The 19,388-nt window shown below is 29.1% G+C and overlaps 1 protein-coding gene across 11 annotated transcripts in view; it reads right to left on the bottom strand.

Moving 5' to 3' along the window:
* The window catches only part of LOC136970639 (microtubule-actin cross-linking factor 1-like), a 157,372-nt gene that overhangs the window by 99,389 nt on the left and 38,595 nt on the right, over positions 1 to 19,388 (bottom strand). For all 11 annotated transcript variants that reach the window (XR_010880010.1, XM_067265095.1, XM_067265096.1 and 8 more), the window contains 5 exons: positions 9,754 to 9,920; positions 6,648 to 6,763; positions 6,415 to 6,518; positions 2,811 to 2,930; positions 302 to 397 (listed from right to left, as the gene is read on the bottom strand). Coding sequence is in view for 10 of the 11 variants with exons in the window: in XM_067265095.1 (XP_067121196.1) it covers positions 302 to 397; positions 2,811 to 2,930; positions 6,415 to 6,518; positions 6,648 to 6,763; positions 9,754 to 9,920 (603 nt within the window). In the remaining variant the exon portion in view is untranslated. The remainder of the gene's footprint in view (positions 1 to 301; positions 398 to 2,810; positions 2,931 to 6,414; positions 6,519 to 6,647; positions 6,764 to 9,753; positions 9,921 to 19,388) is intronic.

Consider the following 19,388-nt stretch of genomic DNA (forward strand, 5'->3'; position numbering starts at 1 on the left):
TGTGCATTTGATATAAAATTAGAATTGTATTAATAAATCTAATTTTCTTTATTTTGATCTTTAAAGTCACACCTTGTCCTATATGCAAGTAAATATGGTAGTTTCTTAAAGATAAGATACTATATAAATGAAAAAATTAGCATCATATAAGAATTATAAATTAGGATATAATAACACAAAAAATGACAAAAATAATTTAATATACAATTTAATTAAGCATAAGGAATTTTAATTAATAAGAAATTTTCAACACAAACATGATAAATTATAAAGTCATATTACATTTTAAAACAATATTAACCTGTATTTCACGATGCAAGTGTCCAATGCGTTGTTTATTGCGTAATTTAGGAGGAACATCTTCTGACCGAAACCTACTACATTCTGAAAGTAATGCCTACAAAAATTTATTTTTTTATTAGACTTTAAAATCATTTAAAATCCATATGTTATATTAATTAAAAATACAGTACCAATATAAAATCATAATTGTAATTAAAAATAACAAATGTAATAATATTTTCTTGTTAGATATTAAATGCAGAGGAATCACGTGAAAGTTTTAATAAGTAAAATTGTGACAGCAACGATATTTCTTAGTTTAAAAAATTATAAACTAACTCCTTCAAATATAAAATAAAAACTGTTACAACAGAATACAAATAATCATAATATGATGTAAGATAATTAGTTGGAAATAATCTAATATTTAAATTATCTCAGAAAGTAAAATAACTTTGAGTTATAGCTATCCTATAAAACAGTGTTTCTCAACCTTTTTCTCATCGTGGACAAGGACATAATTTTCTCATTGTGGACATAATTTATATGTAACTATAAATTATGATTATTTATTTTGCTTATATGTGCTTATGTAGGTACCCATGTTGGTAATTATCTTTCTATAATTAAACCTTATGTAGAGTTACTGTATGTAACAAAGTATGTACAATAACTATATTACAATTTAAATGTCACCCGTAAACAATTGTGCTAGCGTCAGTATGGTCAAATATTTTTCTGCAGACTGGTGAAATTGTTTTGTAGACTGGCATCAGTCCATGGACTAGCCCAGTAGTAGTAAACCTGGTCCCTACCACCCACTAGTGGGCGATTTGAGCTCTCAAGGTGGTTCTGTAGGAATTTTGTCCGATGCCAAAGCTACTTTCCGTTATCACCGCACATCTATGACTCACTGATGGAGCAGGCTGACTGTAACAGTAGCCATCACTCAAGTTGAGCTTGTTTCATGGTGGTGTCAGCATTGCCAGATTTAGCTACTTTTTTCAGTTTGACAAAAAAAAAAAAAAACACTTAGCGTACTGGCAAAAAAAATTTCTGTGTATTATAAACATATGCAAAATATACATAAAAAGAGAAATTTAACTACATATTTTTACTAAACCAGCACTCAAAAATTACAAGTACTTTGCAGTTGCGCTAAATTAACTTACTGTGGAAACAGTAGGTGGTTAGAAAATTTTACCACCAACAAAGAACAAAGATACAAAAGCAGGCAGTATGTATAAAAAGGTTGAATATCCCTGGACTAGCCAAAGAGAAATACTGCTGTAAAACAATTAATCAAGCTTTTAAACTTTTTTTTTCTTAAAAGAATTTCAGAAAAATCATTGTTTCTTTTTTGCTTTGTAAGATCTATATAGATTTTATTTCTTTCTATTAAGGTTGATTTATCAAACAATAATTAAACAGCACTTCTTAAATATTTACTTTTTCAGATTTATATACCATTTTTATTATATGCAAATAAATCCCAAATAAATTAATGACTCGTATTACCAAAATAACTTATACTAATCCAGAATTCAAAACTTAAATGCTATTAATTTTTCTATATCATTTTTATATTGCACGTAAAAATTTTATTTCTATTAAAAATAATCCATAGAAATGTTTAGCACATTGAAAAGATTAAGAATAGAACTTATTTGAGAAATAACATAATCAATCACATATTTTCTTTCGTGGACTTAATAATTACTGAAATAAATAAGAATGTGCTATTGGTAAAATCTCAGACAAATGTATGACTAAAAACTTCTCTAGGATAGAAGAAACATTCCAACAAATTAAAAGTGAATCTTCATAATTTGTTTTTTCACATACCTCAGGAAAACAAAGTCAAATATCAAAATTAATTTTTGTTTGGATGCTCTTCTCCATCTCATTATGTATAACTTCTTAAAATCATCCCTCTAGTGGTGGCACATAAATATATTTTTACATTGTGTACCACCAGAGACAAGGACGACACCAGCCAATGGGCCAGGGGAGACAAGATGGTGTAAATTGATAGAGGATATGAATTGTATGTAGGTAAAATAAAAACGATTCATAAAGTTTTAATCATTTACTATGTACCAGAAAAGAAATATCTTAGTTAAAACATTTTTTTTTAACTTACAAGAAGCCTAAGAAGATTATTTTAATTAAAACTTAGCATTTAAATAATTTTTTTCGAATTTCTAGGGGAGGGCAGCTGCCTCCTCCTGCCCCCCCTTGGCGACGTCCTTGACCAGAGATATGATTTTAATAAGTTCTACATAGGAAGGCAAAGAACCTCTAAATTAAGGTCAACACCACCACTTGACTTAGTTGTGTTCCTGAGGTGTGTGAAGAGGACAAATTATGAAGACACTCTTTTAATTTTTTTGGTGTTTCTTTTACCCTATAAAAATCGAAATGTGTTTATATTGAAAAGTTTTATACAATAATATGTAATGTAGTGTATACAACACTAAAAGAATTTTGTAATTATTTTAAAATGTTAAATAAATTTATTATCTTACCTTCATATCCATGAGCGAATTTGGAAAATTGCGATTCTGGAGCATTATTGTAGATTCCTGTATCCAAATGTACAAAACATTTGCCATTTCTTTATATTCTGTTATCTTATGGAATTTTTCCTAAAAATTTAATATTTATATTAATCTAACATAATTATTATAATTAATATAATTTGATCAACTTAAACAACAAGTATATTTCAAAATTTTAAATTAATTAAAATATATCATAAATTTTGTGAAGAATTTTAATTCTATAACTTTTTTATTTAATAATGTTCTAAATATTTATTTAAAAAAATTATAAATTAATTTCAAAAAATAAAAAAAAATTAAATTTTTAATATTTAATAATATTCAATATAAATGAAACTATTTTTTCTAAAATAACAGTCAATATTAAATAATAAATTATTACTTATTCAATTTTTTTGACTGTTCAAATTAATTGTAATTTCAACCAGATATATTACTACTGATATTTTAAATTGTACATTCAAAAATTAATGAGAATAAATGATAAAAAATGTAAGCTTTAACAAATTCTGACTATATGAAATTAAAAGAGTATATTATTAACTTTGTAATTCTGGATTTAGATAAATTATATCAGATGAAATGGATTCAGATACACAATGTTTCTAAGATATGAATTAGTAAATCCTCTTTTTTAATATATAAAATTATTTATTTTATAGTGATATAAGATAATAAAAATATTTACTAAATGACCAAAACTAATTTTATGAAATAATAATTGATATTTAAATTATAATACGTAAAATTTTTCATATTAGCGAGGTTGAGGCCGAAGTTTTAAACACGGAAACGTGTACGTCGGACATTCAGCGCCACTTTCCTGTAAGCCTAGAAGTTTGACAATGATGCTTGGAAAGTCAGTGGAATCATGCTTGACATTCCAAACACCATTGTCAAACTTCTAGGCTTACAGGAAAGTGGCGCTGAATGTCCGACGTACACGTTTTCGTGTTTAAAACTTCGGCCTCAACCTCTCTATTATAATTTTACATTCTATAAAAACAATAAAAAAAGCAAACAGAAAAAGATGTATTTGACTTCATATTATTTCCTGTTATGATATAAATATTAATCAATTATGTTATCTCATACTTATCCCAACTTGTATCCTGACAATTTATTTTTGTAATTATTTCTAATGATTATAGTTAATTTAAAAATTAACAATAATTATGTCCACCTGTTTGTGAAAACAGATTATATTCTGTATACATAAGTTTAATCTATTTATTGATTATTGTAAGAGTCAAGTTATTTCATAAATATAATGTAGAATTAATGTTTTGGCAATATTGTTATTCTGTAGATAAAATTAAATTAATTTTATATGAGATTAAGAAAGTTTATTCTAATTACAAGTAATGTAGCATATATACGACTTAGTGAAAGTAAGAATGCCCATTAAAAACATGTTTGTTCCTTAGGAGATGGCATTTTCTACAGAGCAGATACTTATAAATTTATTAAACAACTCAAAGCCCAATATATATATATAGATATATAGCCAAATGATCGCCTTAAATTCTCGAGCTATAAATCTGCTTTTATTAAAAATAGCAGATTTATAGCCTGAATATTTAAAGCAATCATTTGGCTATGGAGCAGATACTTTTTGTCCAAAACTATTACTGATATTTTTTTGAGCTGTCTCTTTTTGCCTGCTTAATGAATTATTTGGCATGATAACAACTAGCTATGACTATCACCTTTTAATAAGTTGATAATTAATATACAACAATTCATTAAATTCATTAAACATTCACAAAATTTGCTTTCTCATAATTGAATATAATTATCATTAATTAATTATTTTTAAATCTTATTATCTTGATAAAATATCTTTGTATTTATATTGTAATACTATAAAAAATACAGGAAATCCTTGTTAGTTTGAAACTCAAGAGACGAAATAATCACGACTTCAAATCATCAGAGATTTACATATTTCTGTACAATATACCAAATGCCACATAACTGATGTAATTTATTAAGCAGAGTATGGCTACTTATACAGAACATTATTTTCATTAATTAATAGTAATAATAATATAAAAGTGAAGGTAAGCAGCATGTGTCCAGTGAGAATTTCACTGGTCACAAGATAGGTTTTATAAAAAAATAAAGCAGATTTCTCAAAATATAGCCTAAATTATTTTTAAAGTGGCCCAAATAAGTAAGCAGCCCAAATGTAGTAGCCTAGAGCCCTACAAATATCTCAATCTGTTACTCATAACCCAATCTTGCAATCCTGAAAACCAGCCATATTGTGATAACCGACAGCGAATGAAGTGCTATTAGTTTCGTTTTTCGCGAACAAAACAAGGATTAACAAACACTTTCTTGTTAATTGACAAACTAGTTCGCTATATTATCAGGTTCTTTGTACTGTACATTGGATCCCAACATGTAGGCGATGAAAATACAAAATTCGGTATACATAAAACAACTCAATTATTATTATAAGTGTCTATATCTATACTTAATCTACTTACAAACTATAAGAAGGAAGAAAGAAAGAATATAAGGACAGAATAAGGAGAAAGTGAAAATACCCGGGCTTTACTCTGGATGCTCTGTGATACTGGGCAGGGCTACTGTTGTCTCTGATCATCTACTCCTATCGTTGATGCTCTTCTTGGCTCTTTCTTTTTACTTTTAATAGATCTCTCCAGTTTTTTCGTCAATAATCCACTTTCCTCAATATCGTCAGTGTCGAATCCATTCGATAAAACTGACAGTCCAGCAGAAAGTTCTTGGCCTCCTTTAATGGACTGGATGGCTTCTTCTCCTTGAACTCCCTTGTCGCGTTTCACTTCCTAACTTCCATCGTTCCGACTCAGAGCCCATTCTCCTCGACCTTCCTCGTTGAGAACCGAGATCCCTTCCCATTTACTTGTTTTTCTCTTTTTTTTTAACCCTCTTCCCCTTTCTTTTTATTATTTTGTTTTTTTACAACGTTGTTTTTTGTCGGAGACATCAATCCAACGCTAGATAGTAAAGTAATTAAGAAGAAAGTTTTTTTTTCATAAACAGGAATGGGAAAGAAACAAAGAAAACCTTAAGCCTAACTTAAATTTATAGAATTATTAATTACAGTAATATGGCCAATGGCCACAGTATTTTACAAGATAAGAGAAAAAAGGGTAGGTCCATGGGTGACACCCAAAAATGTGTTAGTGTAAAAGCAAAGCTATATTGACCAAATTAGAGTTGTTTTTGATCCATTGTTCTCTTACAGCACAGAGGCACATCAATCTAAATGAACGAGTTAATGTATGCATACCACAATTCAGACAGAATTTTCACTTTAAATTTTGAAGTAGCCATATTTTGAACTAACTGAATTCCTTAATGTGTAAATCTCTATATACCTGGGCAGGACAAAAGAACAGTTATGAACTAACATAATTTCAAACTATCTAATTTTTCTCTACCTGAAGAAGAGCTGTTTGGAAAGCTCGAAAACGTTTGTGAAAAGAAGATTTTTTCAAACTATCTAAGTTTGAATTAACAGGGATTTCCTGTAACTAATAAAAATATAAATATAAATTATAATAACTCTTACTTCATCCGCATATGGATTAAGAGGTGGTGGTTCTGAAAAAATATCATATAGGGAAGATATATATGTGATGAGAGATTTTTCATCTGGTTCTGGAGTGTCAACATCTGCAATTTACAAATATAAATATATTAAAAAGTGAGAGAGAATAGGATAAATGTCATAAATAAATATTATTACAATTAATCTGAACATTATAAAATTAAAATTGATACAAATTATTATTTCATAATTACCTTCAGGATCAAGAAGCCTTGTAACACCAAATTCTTTTTCAGCAATCGAAAAAGCTAATTCAAGATTCTCTCTGGGAGATTTACCTTGAAGTGATCTGAATTCTATTAACTCTGGCCTTAAAATAAAATTTGGATAATTATAATAGACATAAGTATATATAACTCACTAATAGTAATTATAACTTTATTTAATTATTTAAAATAGTCCAACCAACCTTCAAACGATATACAAAGATAAGTATCAAAATTGTAATGATAAACTAATGCATGTTTTATAATTTTAAAAATTTCTAACAATAACAAAATTTGTTGTTTTTCATTTATAGGAAGTTAATAAATTTATTTCTAATCAATACATCTTATTATATAACAAATTTTGCATATTACATAAGTTCAAATCAATGTATTGTATGAAATTTAAATAATACTTAACATACCCTACATGGATTATGATAAGTAATGAGATAAAAACAAGTGATTCCATTTACTATAAATAAATGAAAATATAAACCAGCAACAAGTTGCTCAACTTTCCTGGCAACATTTAAATTTTTGGTGGCGTCATCTGTTATCATATTTTATTAAAAAACTTTTTATATTTTTAACTATTAAGGACAGGACAGATGAAAGTCGGGCACTGGGTGTCTATATGGCTCCTCTCAGTAACTATTATAAAATGGAAAAAAGCTTAATTTTGACGGTAGGGATGAGTTTTATAAAAAGCTGTATATGCTAATAATGAGTAAAATCATCATTAAGCCTGACCCTACTGGAGATACGCACAATCCCCATTACCTCCCACCACCAATCAATTACCTTAATAAACAAAGCTCCCTGCAAAATTTCAGAAATTTTTGACAAAAAGCACAGCAGTTATTAAGCTTCAAAACAGGGTAAACAAAATCGTGTCACACACACACAAACAAACAAACAACACAAACACCCATATATACAGAAATTACTCCCAAATTTTTTTGCATTTCTCAATGTTTCAGGGTGTCCTAAGTCCAAAAATTAAAAATCTTGGGGATCAATTTTTAACCAATTGCCATACTTTCCCTCTGTCAACGTGCGACTTTGTTGTATCATGAGTGTTCCAGAAATAATACGTTCCAACTGTTAGTAGATGTGTTTATTTCTTATTATTCTACTTATCTGATGTTTGTCACACTTATTAAGAACAAGAAACAATGAAATAAGTAACATTTTATATCATGATATTAATTTTTATAAATTTTCAGTGTTTCAAGGCTTTGTTTTTCATTTAGTCTGTTCTTAAAATAGAAAGAAAGGTTAATTTCATACACATCTAAAGTACATATAAATTATCTTTGGCTCCATCTAACCCAAGTGTGTTTGAATATGTAGGTAACAGCATGTGATATTTGATTGTATATGTAAGGGCATGAACTTATGTATGGATATGTGTGTGAGAGTGAGAAAGAGACAGAATATGTGTGTATGTGATCAAAAGAAAATAGTTGCTAGCCAGGCAAGAAGGCAATCCTTATACTTGTCAGCTGCAAAGAGACAGTCCTTGCCTTTTTTAAACTGGAGTGACCTCTCTTCCCACTTCTTCCAATTGTTTTTGTCTTCGATCCCCATCTTCTAGATGAGCATGTTGAGTGATTAATTCTTTTCACATAATTCTGAGCCCTTCAATTTTCCAAATTGATGGTTTTTTTCTAGTCAACGGGGCCAAAAATGGGACATTCTGCTTTTGTTTTGAAGAGAAAAACTATCTTGAGCAATCTCCTGTTAGCAAGAAAAGAAAATGAAGTCTCCCCATTTAATGGTGGTCCTCTAGAGGTATGTGGAGATCACAATAATTGGTATTAAGATGATTGTGAAGGTGATTGTCCTCCTTCTCATGTGAATGATTACCATGTGAGAAAAAGGACAAAAGGAAAGTGAACTTAACAATAAGTTTATGTACAGGTAGAACATCAATACATACAAAATTTACAAAGTTGTTCACTAGGGCACACATACAGTTGCTTACGAACTATACAGGTTCATCTGTACAATGAATTTTATATAGTACCAGTCCTTTTGGCCAACCCAGACACGTGAGTCTCAAACAGAAACTAATTCTCGGGAAATGTCCACTACCAACAATTGATTTAAACCAAACAAATGTTCCAATCACCCGGTTAACAATTCGGCCGATGCAAACCGATTCCTTCTCTTCTAGCCCGATATATAAAAGTCTGTCAAAATATTGCATCCACTACACAACACAGTTCCTCAGAACACCCGAACACACACAAAGAAAAAAAAAGCTGCACAGCCAATCAGCAATTCCTTAAATACCCCCTTCCCTCCCTCTAAAGTGCTGCCAACTCTTTATATAGCCCGAACAACAAAAAATAAAATTATGTATAGTCCTAAACCCAACCATTATCGCCGAAACAGCACAGGTAAAAAGAGATCAGTCTTGTCAACCAGAAAATGGACATCAATTTGGCATCCTTGCACTTGCTGGGCATGGAAAGGCAATCCTTATATTTGCTTGACATCAATTGCATTTTTTGTCTTTTGTTTGTTTTTGGTGCCCATTTTTCATTAGGTGCACACAGTGTTTTTTTTTTCAAATTTTTGCCCATATATTCTGTTAGGCATACTCTATGTCAGGGAGTATAGACATTGTCACTTTGACCCACCATATCTCAAAAACAAAGTCTTGGACTCTCATTTTTTATTACATTTTTGGATTGGCAAAGTTTAATCAAAATCAATCAATCAATTTTTGAGAATAAACACAATTCTGTAAGCCATATAGAAGAGGCTTCAATAATGCTTCACTTCAAATATATAATGAGTATTAAAAGAAATGAGATAAGTTATAAATGCTAAACATGACAGATATTAATAACAATATTTTAAAAACTATCTTGTCTTAAAATTGGAAAAAAAAATAACAGTCAGATCATTTAATCTATTGTAAGGAAAATTGATTGATTAAATGTTAATTTGTGTAAAAGCTTTTAACATCATATTTGTGTTACAAATACATAGTCTACAATGTACAGTTTTCTATTATCATGGTAATGTGTAATTTTAAAACAGTATTTAATTTCTTATAATATTTTGAGAAATTACTCACCTGTTTCTATGAATAATTGCATTAAATGCTAAACCATCTTTCCAACTGGTTGTAAAATCTGTGACTTTAACACTAGGATAACAATCAGTTGTTCGTTGTGCCCATCTTAACAATACCTCACGAGCGGATAGATTTTCATTGGACTGTCCAGTAATGATATCAGATATCTGAAAACAAAAATGTTAACTGATTTAATCATTATTAAAAAACAAAATTAACGTTAATGCAAAAATCAAAATAAAAAGTCTAATGCAGCTAAAACTTCAACCATAGCAACTAATAACTACATAACTACCAACTATTCTAAATTGATTTAACAATTATCCAAGATAAACTCAAATTATGTGTGTGTGTGTATATATATATATTAATTCAATATAGAAATCTTTTAAGTACTTTCTATATGTTATGTTTCAGGCTCTAACAACAGACAATACTGGAATATCTTTTTCCTCAATCTAGATATACAATAAAAACAAAGGGTGACAGACAAACAAAATTGATTCTGAGATGATATCAAGTCTAAAAATGACAACAGACAATAGATACAAATTCAAATTGAAAAGATTAAAAAAAAAATAGTACATACATTTAAAAATAATTGCTAATAATTGCTTGAAGGACATAGTAAAAATATATAAAACCAGCAATATTTTAAAAAGTTCAAATGAAAATAAACAGTTTTGCTATCAGCACAGCAATATATTTGTTTATATCTATAAATTAATTTCTCATTGTCAAATGGATAATGAATAATATCCTGAAGAAGGTCAATAAAAAACAAACCAAAAGCATTCAAAATTTAAAAATATTACTGCATTTTAAGGTTTCTATCATGGTGTAGTTATTGAATATAACATTTTGAACACCTAGCATTAAATATACTAAATCATAAGAAATCATATGAGCTAGAACTAAGAAATAATGGTTTAAGATTATTTTATTTATCGAATTAAAAACATTGAGATGTTTTTGAGAATCTTGTATATTTTAGCATATCATACCTTATGTTATTTTATGCATATTTAGTATTTATATAAAAAGATATTCTAAATGCATCAAATAAATGTAGTGATTGTTTTATCTATTTAAAAATTCAATAGCGTAATATGCAACACTACTACTTAATAAACTTTTATTCATCACTTCATTTAGAGTTGCCAGCTTTTCAAAATTGGCAACATATCTAGAACAGGTCGAAACCATTTTTGAAATTCATTTTGTCAGTCAATCTTTATTAAATTTACAAGTTCTCTTCCTCTTTTTTAGGGCTTTCAATTTGTTTGAGTTGTCATATTAATTAAATAATTAAAATAGAAATTATAAACTTGTAAACTGAAACTGTCACATTCGCTTTACAATAGGTTTGTTCTAACAAGTCCCTAACTAGTTTGAATTTGAAACCGTACAAGGCATGCACAATGTCATTTTACAGCCAAGAACCGAACAATGTGCATACCAGTTTTAAACCAGTTAGAGACTTGCGTTGGAACAAACCTAATATTTGCCAGAGATGTTTGCAAGTTAGAATTTTAAAAGTACATTTTCTGTCACATCAGCCTAGGGATAAGACGGAGATAACTTTGGGTGGAGGCGTGAAGTTAGTCTTTAACCGTTAAAATACTCGCAAATATTTTTATAAATTTAATTTGCTTTATTACAATTTCTACAAAAACCAGACAAATTAATAATTAATCCAGACCACGAATTTAAAAACTGGCTTGTCCGGGTGAAAAGTGGCCTGGTGGCAACACTAATTTCATTATACAAAAATCAGTAGGCACAGTTTGTTTTCTGTCCAAACACAAACTAAGAATGGAGTCAAAGTGCTAGGAAGTCAATAAACATTGTTTCATGAGTCACCAAAGCAATATCATTGACTTGAATATAAAATAATTTTAAAAAAATTACATGCACTCATGCTAACAACCTTGTCACTTTGACCCCACTGTATCTTGAAAATGAAATCATGAACTCCCAATTTTTTTACATTTTTAATTTCCTCATCTCATATTATGTAAAATGAAAGTTTGATCAAAATTAACTAATAAAATTTTGAGAGCTAACTCAATTCTATAAGCTATAAAGAGATATTGCTAATGCTCCACCTCAATAAAATTATATTTGATAATAAGTTTATAAATTTTATGTAAAAAAACTCAAAATATATTTATAGCAGATTAATAAATATAATAAAATAAAATTTATATAAGAAACTAATAATAATTTTGTCAAAACCTTTTCTTGATACCAGTAAAAAATTCACAGCTGTTATATCTAAATACCATAGTATTAAAACCAAGAAGAAAGTTGTGATCTCTCAACAAGAGTCAATTAATATTAATTCTCTCAATAATGAAAACAAATTGAAATTTAAACATTACCCCAGATAATTGGGGGTTCTACTGTTTAAATATTAATGAAATTTTATTTATATTTTTTAAAACTTGTTACCGTGCACGAGAATATTAAATAAATCAATAACTATTAATAATTATTTAATACGGTAAAATGTCGCCAAGTTAAACCGCGTTAATTCGAAGTTGCATTAATTTAAAGCCGTCTGCGGGTACCGGGCACGGTATTTAGGGTTTTCCGCATAACACGATCTCGTTAAGTCGAAACCGTCGGTATTTTTAAACTCAAATCTATTATCCCATAAACCAAACGACGGCATTAATTAATCGGGCTATTTTACGTTACAATTAATAATTAGAAATTAAGTAACGAGAGTACTAGAGGCAGATGTTAGATGCCATCTCTTGTCAAAATGAATAATTATAGAAAGTTAATATAATTTAGAAGTCTGGAAGAATAGAATCGGCCCGGAGAGGGAATCAAACCCACAACCGTGCGGTGCACCGTCCGGTCACACCACCCGGACCTCCGAGCGACTCTTTGCTTCCGGACGCATTTCGACCTTTGACGTAACCGTCCACGGTTACTCGCAGAACAACTTCCATGCCCACAGCCTATGCATTAACTCAAAACTGTAACTCAAAGTCAAAATTTTTTTTAACCTCTTAAATTTCCATTTAATGAGGTTTAACCATATTTATTAATAGTATTTATACGAATAGATCAATAAACCGTTCAAAGAATTCCTCGTGCTAAGTCTTCAATTGACTTAGCGTTCGGGATAATCTATTCTTTTGATGAAAACAAACCTGTATTGTAAATAAACGAATGATTCGTGTTAAGATTTTTTTCAGACAAATTATATTGGTTAGGCAAACACATCTTTTTCACATATTTGTAAGCTTGTGCAGATGATGTAATGATAAAAAATTGCTAAAATTTCATATTAAAACTGATGAAAAAGAGGATTCTGATATAATGTAACAACAAATTGAACGTATTACAAATAATCTCACTTTAACATTATTTTACAGTTTCAGTCTATGTTGTTATTAAAATTATATTATATGATCTTAAATATTCTTGAATTCTTCAAATTTTAATACATCATCATAGAAATTTTATATTATTCTGTTATTTGTTCTAGTTTTAAAATATTTGAATAAAAGAAAAAGAAATGCTAAATAAATTTAATTTTTGTTTACTTGGTACTGGTATTATGGTATATTTTCCTTCAATTTTGGGGCCTGGCACCACTTAAAATATTATTAGGGGCTGAACAAATTCTGGTTCCTTAAAGTTGGCATCCTTGCATCAAAGCATAATTATATTAAATAATTCATGTACAAAACGTTGTGTTAATGTTACCTTAGGTAGCCAAGATGGCGACTCGTCTCTAATTCCAGCAAGGAAACAGTGGGACGCACGTTCTAACGGTGATTTGAACGTGCGTCCCACTGTTTCCTTGCTGGAATTAGAGACGAGCCGCCATCTTGGCTACCTAAGGTAACATTAACACATAAGCCTATACTGAAATGAGATTACAGTAGAGCGTCGTTCATCCGAATCACTTGGGGACAGGGGTTGTTCGGATAACCGATCTCGTACGAAAAAATGTATTAACCTATCCAGTGTTGAAAATTTCTCCGTTGCGTGTCGCTAGGCGTTGAATTTTCGTCGATGTTAAGCCTAACGTAAATTTTTAAAAATAATAATCGTGCTATTGTATCATATCTTTATTTTGTACTAACAAAATAAATATATTGAAAAATATAAAAACAAAAGAATTATATTTTGGAAGTTAATCTAGTGTCGAAAACGTTCGATTCGGCACGACACAGTCCGACCGCAACGCTTTCGGACAAACGACGCTCTACTGTATTTTTAACACGTATCAATAGGCTATATGCCAACTTTCAATACATCAGGAAATCTCGAAACTGATTTGTACAATACAAACGACCTTCTATAAGAAGAATCAAAAAGTTGTACTTCAATCTTCTCTAAATGCAATGCCAATTATTTTTGAATACCTTTGCTACTAAGACTTTTTATACCATGCTAACATTATTTGATAGCCACAATTATTAAATTGTATCTTTAAATAATTTTTGCGAGAAATAAATAACGAATTTGTTTTTCCGAAACGCGTCGTCACTGTTTCGGAATTTTATTAAATACATTATAATATAAACTGTTAACAAATAAATGTATACAAGTAGTTTTAATATAAACATGTAATTATATATAAATAGTACGACAGATAAGATATTGAAAATTTCGGCAGTTATGCAAATAAGGTTTCGGATCCAAATAAAAACTGATCGTTAACTCATAGTTAAAGTAAGACTCAATCTTATTTGTCGTTGTGTATCACCGGTAATTTTCATTTAGAATAAAAAGTAAATTTATTAAAATATGTTTAAGTTTTAAAAGTGTAAAACAGAAATGAAAGTAATTAGATATTTTTATCTCGATAGAGTTGTTTGCAGACAATTGGATAGTTACATTTCTAATCAGGATTTAGATGTCAAGGAAATCATCTAACAGTTCCTGTTTACTGTGTTGTAACCTGCAAATAACAATCCAAATTGTTTCAATTATCTCAACAGTTTGGAAATTGTTTTAGTAGTTTAAATATAAATACCGTATATCATTCCTAGCAGATTAATCATTGAATACATCCAAAAACACCGATATATTTGTATATCTGGCTATATACAAATATGTCAATTATGTGCTAATAAAATATCAATTTCTGTTGTATTTGCTACAAACAATTAAACAGATAAATTATTTTAATCCAAATTCTGCAGTTAATTTTGTAGTTCCTAATTAAGTTCATTTTAAACTTAACACAATGTTTAAAATTCTTTGGAATGTGCTCATATTAATTCAACTTTATCTTTATCCAGATATATACACTTCTTTTTTTTTTAACTCTTTCCGCCCTGTGGGCACTAAGAGGGCCTCTTTTAGTAGGCCCATTATGGGTTCGGCCAGGCCCACAATGGGGCGACCGGGTGGTGAGGGACGATATATACACTTCAGAACTTAAATCTTTGTTAATTAATATGTAACTGAAACATCTTGATATGGTGTAATTTATTCTAATATTATGAAAAATAAATTAATTTTTGATGGTCATGTAAGAATTTTACCTTCAAACTTTACATCGTATTAATCGATACTATTCAGGGAATGGAGTAATGTTTCTGATCAATTTAAAGATTTATTCGATAAATAGCAACACTTTAGATGCTTTAGATTATACTATATCTATACTATATGTATAATTTGTTATTTATTCAATTTATATATGTTTTAAATACAATAGAGAGGTCGAGGCCGAAGTTTTCAACGCGAAAACGTGTACGTCGGACGTTTGCCGCCGCTTTCTTGTAAGCCTAGAAGTTTGACAATGGCGTTTGGAATGTCGAGCGCGATTCCACTGACTTTCCAAAACGCCATTGTCTTACAAGGCTTACTTCTAGGCTTACAAGAAAGCGGCGGCGAACGTCCGACGTACACGTTTTCGCGTTGAAAACTTTGGCCTCGACCTCGCTAATGTATTGAATGTTTTTTGTTTCTATTACTAATTATTGAAGATTTTCTTGTTTAAAATTTAAAATGTTTAACCGGTTAACCCATTGACTCATTAATTAAAGATCTCGGCAATCTCCTGACGGGTCAATTAGTCCCTAGTGATATTTTGAATGCCACTAGATAAAACTTATTTAATATTATCTGAATCACTTATTACACTTATTCGTACTCCATAAAATTGCATTAACATAATTAATTGACTTTCTAACAGATATTTTAATTGCTCTATTCCTTCATTATAGCCATGGCCATGGAGAGAAGTCGAAGGTTTTTCCCCAGGCCTGGAGAAAACTTAGGAGCCCGTAATGATTCCTACTCCTATAAAATTAATATTATACACATTTTATTTATTCAAAAAACTAAAGACTGAAGAGGCCCACTAAGAGGCAAAAGAATTATTGGATTTGTACCACCTTCGGTTTCGTTCTACATCCTTAGATATCATTTGGCAATTTAGTTTACCGCCGATAAACAGAACTTTCCTATACTTCAAATAGTTTGAATTTACACAATTCTATTGCAGAATTTAAAGTAATTATCACACAAATTCTATTTTTACATGTTACTAAATTGTGTATGAGTCATAATGTTAAGTAGCTTTCGGAAGTATTATATATTGTTGCTATTTCCTTGCTTATAAAAATTTCATTCAACTCTTAAGCAAATATTTATGAAAATGATATAAGCAAAAATGTGGAATATATTTGTTGAATGTTTAAAAACAACTGCGTATCAACACGACTTCAAATAAATATTTTTTAGCAGTATTTTAATAAAAAAGAGAAATTTCGGCATTTGATGTCGATTTATTTAAATATTTTGACATTTTAACCATAGTAATAATATTTCAAAACATGCATTTAACATCCTTAAACATAATTTAAGAAAAAATTAAGTGATAAATGAGTAGAATATTGCAAACTTGCATATAAGTAGTGCTTATTAGGGCAAATTGCTTTAATAAGACAAATTTTTATATTTATCACGTTTAAAAGAAGCTTTTAAATAAAAAATAGAGCCGGAGTAACAAGTGGGTTTAGTCTTTTATAATAATAATATACTGTACATATACCTATGTATATTCTATACACATATATGCAGTTGAATCCGTCTATCTGAAATTTGTTTATCTCAAAATTTATTTTTTCCCTGCATTTTCAGTTTAAAATCAATATATTTTCCACGTTTATCTCAAATAATTTACTCCCAAAACCTCTATATCTCAAATTATGGATGTCTCAGTTACAATTTTAAAGCTACATTTTGATAGCGTAAACTGTAGTTGAGAAACATTCTTACAATAAAGTACATAGTTGCAATTAATGCTGCTTTTCTCTGAATGGCTGAGTTTGACTGGCATCTTTTTAGTTAAAGAAAGCTGGGCATCAGAAATTATTGGCAAACTATTTATTTCTCTTAAGGTATGTCAAAAATGTTTTATTTATATCTGCTACAGATATGTACTGCGCTCGCTACTGTACTAATAAAATACTGTAACTTCAATCAAGCCTATTACCGTTTACTGCGCAGGAACCTCTACATCTCGAAACCTGTCTTGAATTTTTTTCTCGTTCCCGTGAGATTTGAGACGGACAGGTTGAACTGTATATGCATTTACATTCTACTACTTTAAACACACACATATTTAAAGTAGTAAAAGTTACTTTTAGATACTATGTACTGTACATATATATGCAGGGGTGCCCATATATTGGGGCATTTGGGGCAGGTGCTCTCTTTTTGTCTGTTACCCCTTTTTTAATTCTCGAGGGAGACCCAATTTCTATTATCAACAAACAACAGAAAATTAGTGACTTCTATTCTATCCTATTGTGCGAATATAGAAGGTCAAATATTGTTCATTAGTTTCGTTGTCCGACGCAACTTTGTCATACGTTGACCAAAACTTGGCCTCGAAAACGTGGAATGTTTCTTATTTCGACACCGAGTTAGCCCCGATTGCAACCTGCGCCACTTGGCGAGAACACTGATTCAACGTCGAATCATAGTTCGAAACTTCTTGCTCGAGTACGATGCCTTTTTTTAAGGCTTGTATAGTCTGCGAGTGCTGCTGTATACACACATATATGTCATTTACCTAAAAGTAACTTCTATTTTTAAACTATTATCAAATAAACTTTTTGGTAGATCATGTTATAGAAACATATTCCGCGCGTGTGTGTAAAATTTCTTCCTTTTAATTGCTTCTGTATTTTATCATTTTATGTCAAATAACACAAAGCCGATTAAATTTCTTACAATCGATATCTAATGTTACGTTCAAAAAGGGCGCTACTTCAAAGTGGCACCATCTAGTGATAAAATGTTTACTAAATTACATTAGAAGCATATAACAAAATATTTAAATTAGTTTTAAAAAACTTTCAATAAAAAACCTAACAAACTAATATGTTCAATATTAAAATATGTACATTAACAATTCCTATTTTTATAATGTTCCACACCTTTCATTAAAAAAATAATAATACAGTAATAAAGTAATTGAAAATATTGTTTTATTATTAAATAGAATATAATTGTTATATATTTTATAAGGAAAATTCAAGCAGGAAATTCTTCAATGCCAAAACTTGTTTTATTAAATTAGGAAATTGGCATATATGATGTAATAAAACAATTATTTAAAAATAAAATAATTAAAATAAAAATTTTAAAACATCTGCACAATAAATTATAACTTTAGAGCTTAAGTTTACATTCGTATAATTTAATTATCTGACCATAAATTATAGTATAACATAAGCTAAAAAGAGAAGTGTAAAACTAAATTCCTCCTTTGTATCTTTTTTTTGCATCTTATACCCACACATTTTCAACATTTTCCTTAATAATTTGACATCAATTTTTATTAAATATCGATAAAAATAAAGTATTTTTATTACAAAATTAATTTTTTCTACGCTCTTATTAACAAAATGAGTATTAAAGAAGATTAAAAATTAAGGGAGAGGCATCTATCCTCCAAAGTATATCTCTTTTTTATAAAATAATTTAAAGATTTTAAAGCCCGTGCACGAAAAAAATTATAATTATAAAGCTTTTATTAATATATTTTAATTATTTAACTGATAAATTATAATATAAATGTAACCTAGAAAGAGGAGCAAAAAATCTAATTTGTTACTTTATATCTTAACTTTGCACATTTACAAATTTTTAAAAAATAAATTAATGCAAATTTTTATTAAATATTGGGGAAAATTGGCATAAAAATGAAGTTTTTTATTACAAAATTAATTTTTTATGCCCTTAGTAAAGAGGTATGTATGAAAAATTTACTTGAATTTCCTGTATACTCATCTAGGAAATCAATCTTTGTAAGATATTTATAGATCTGACTACTTAGGTATTGTGTTGTGTTTCACTTTATTTGAATATTACTACACGAGACACTGCTGAGACTATGTAAGATCTCTTTTATATTCAGGAAAAACGAGTTTTTCCTTTGTTTTTTTATGAACTTTTTTAGAATCCCAGACTTTGGAGGCTGTTTTGTTGGTATGAAAATTTTGAATTATATCATTTTAAATACAAATATCATACTGTAACGAGTCTTTTATTTGTTGAATAAGTTTTATTTCAATATATTAAATTAGAAAGGCCACAACATTTCGTACAGTCCTAACTCACAATAATAAATTTTTATCGGG

Source organism: Centruroides vittatus, unplaced genomic scaffold (genome assembly GCF_030686945.1).
Source record: "Centruroides vittatus isolate TY-2023 unplaced genomic scaffold, ASM3068694v2 contig_2073, whole genome shotgun sequence".
NCBI lineage: Eukaryota > Metazoa > Arthropoda > Arachnida > Scorpiones > Buthidae > Centruroides > Centruroides vittatus.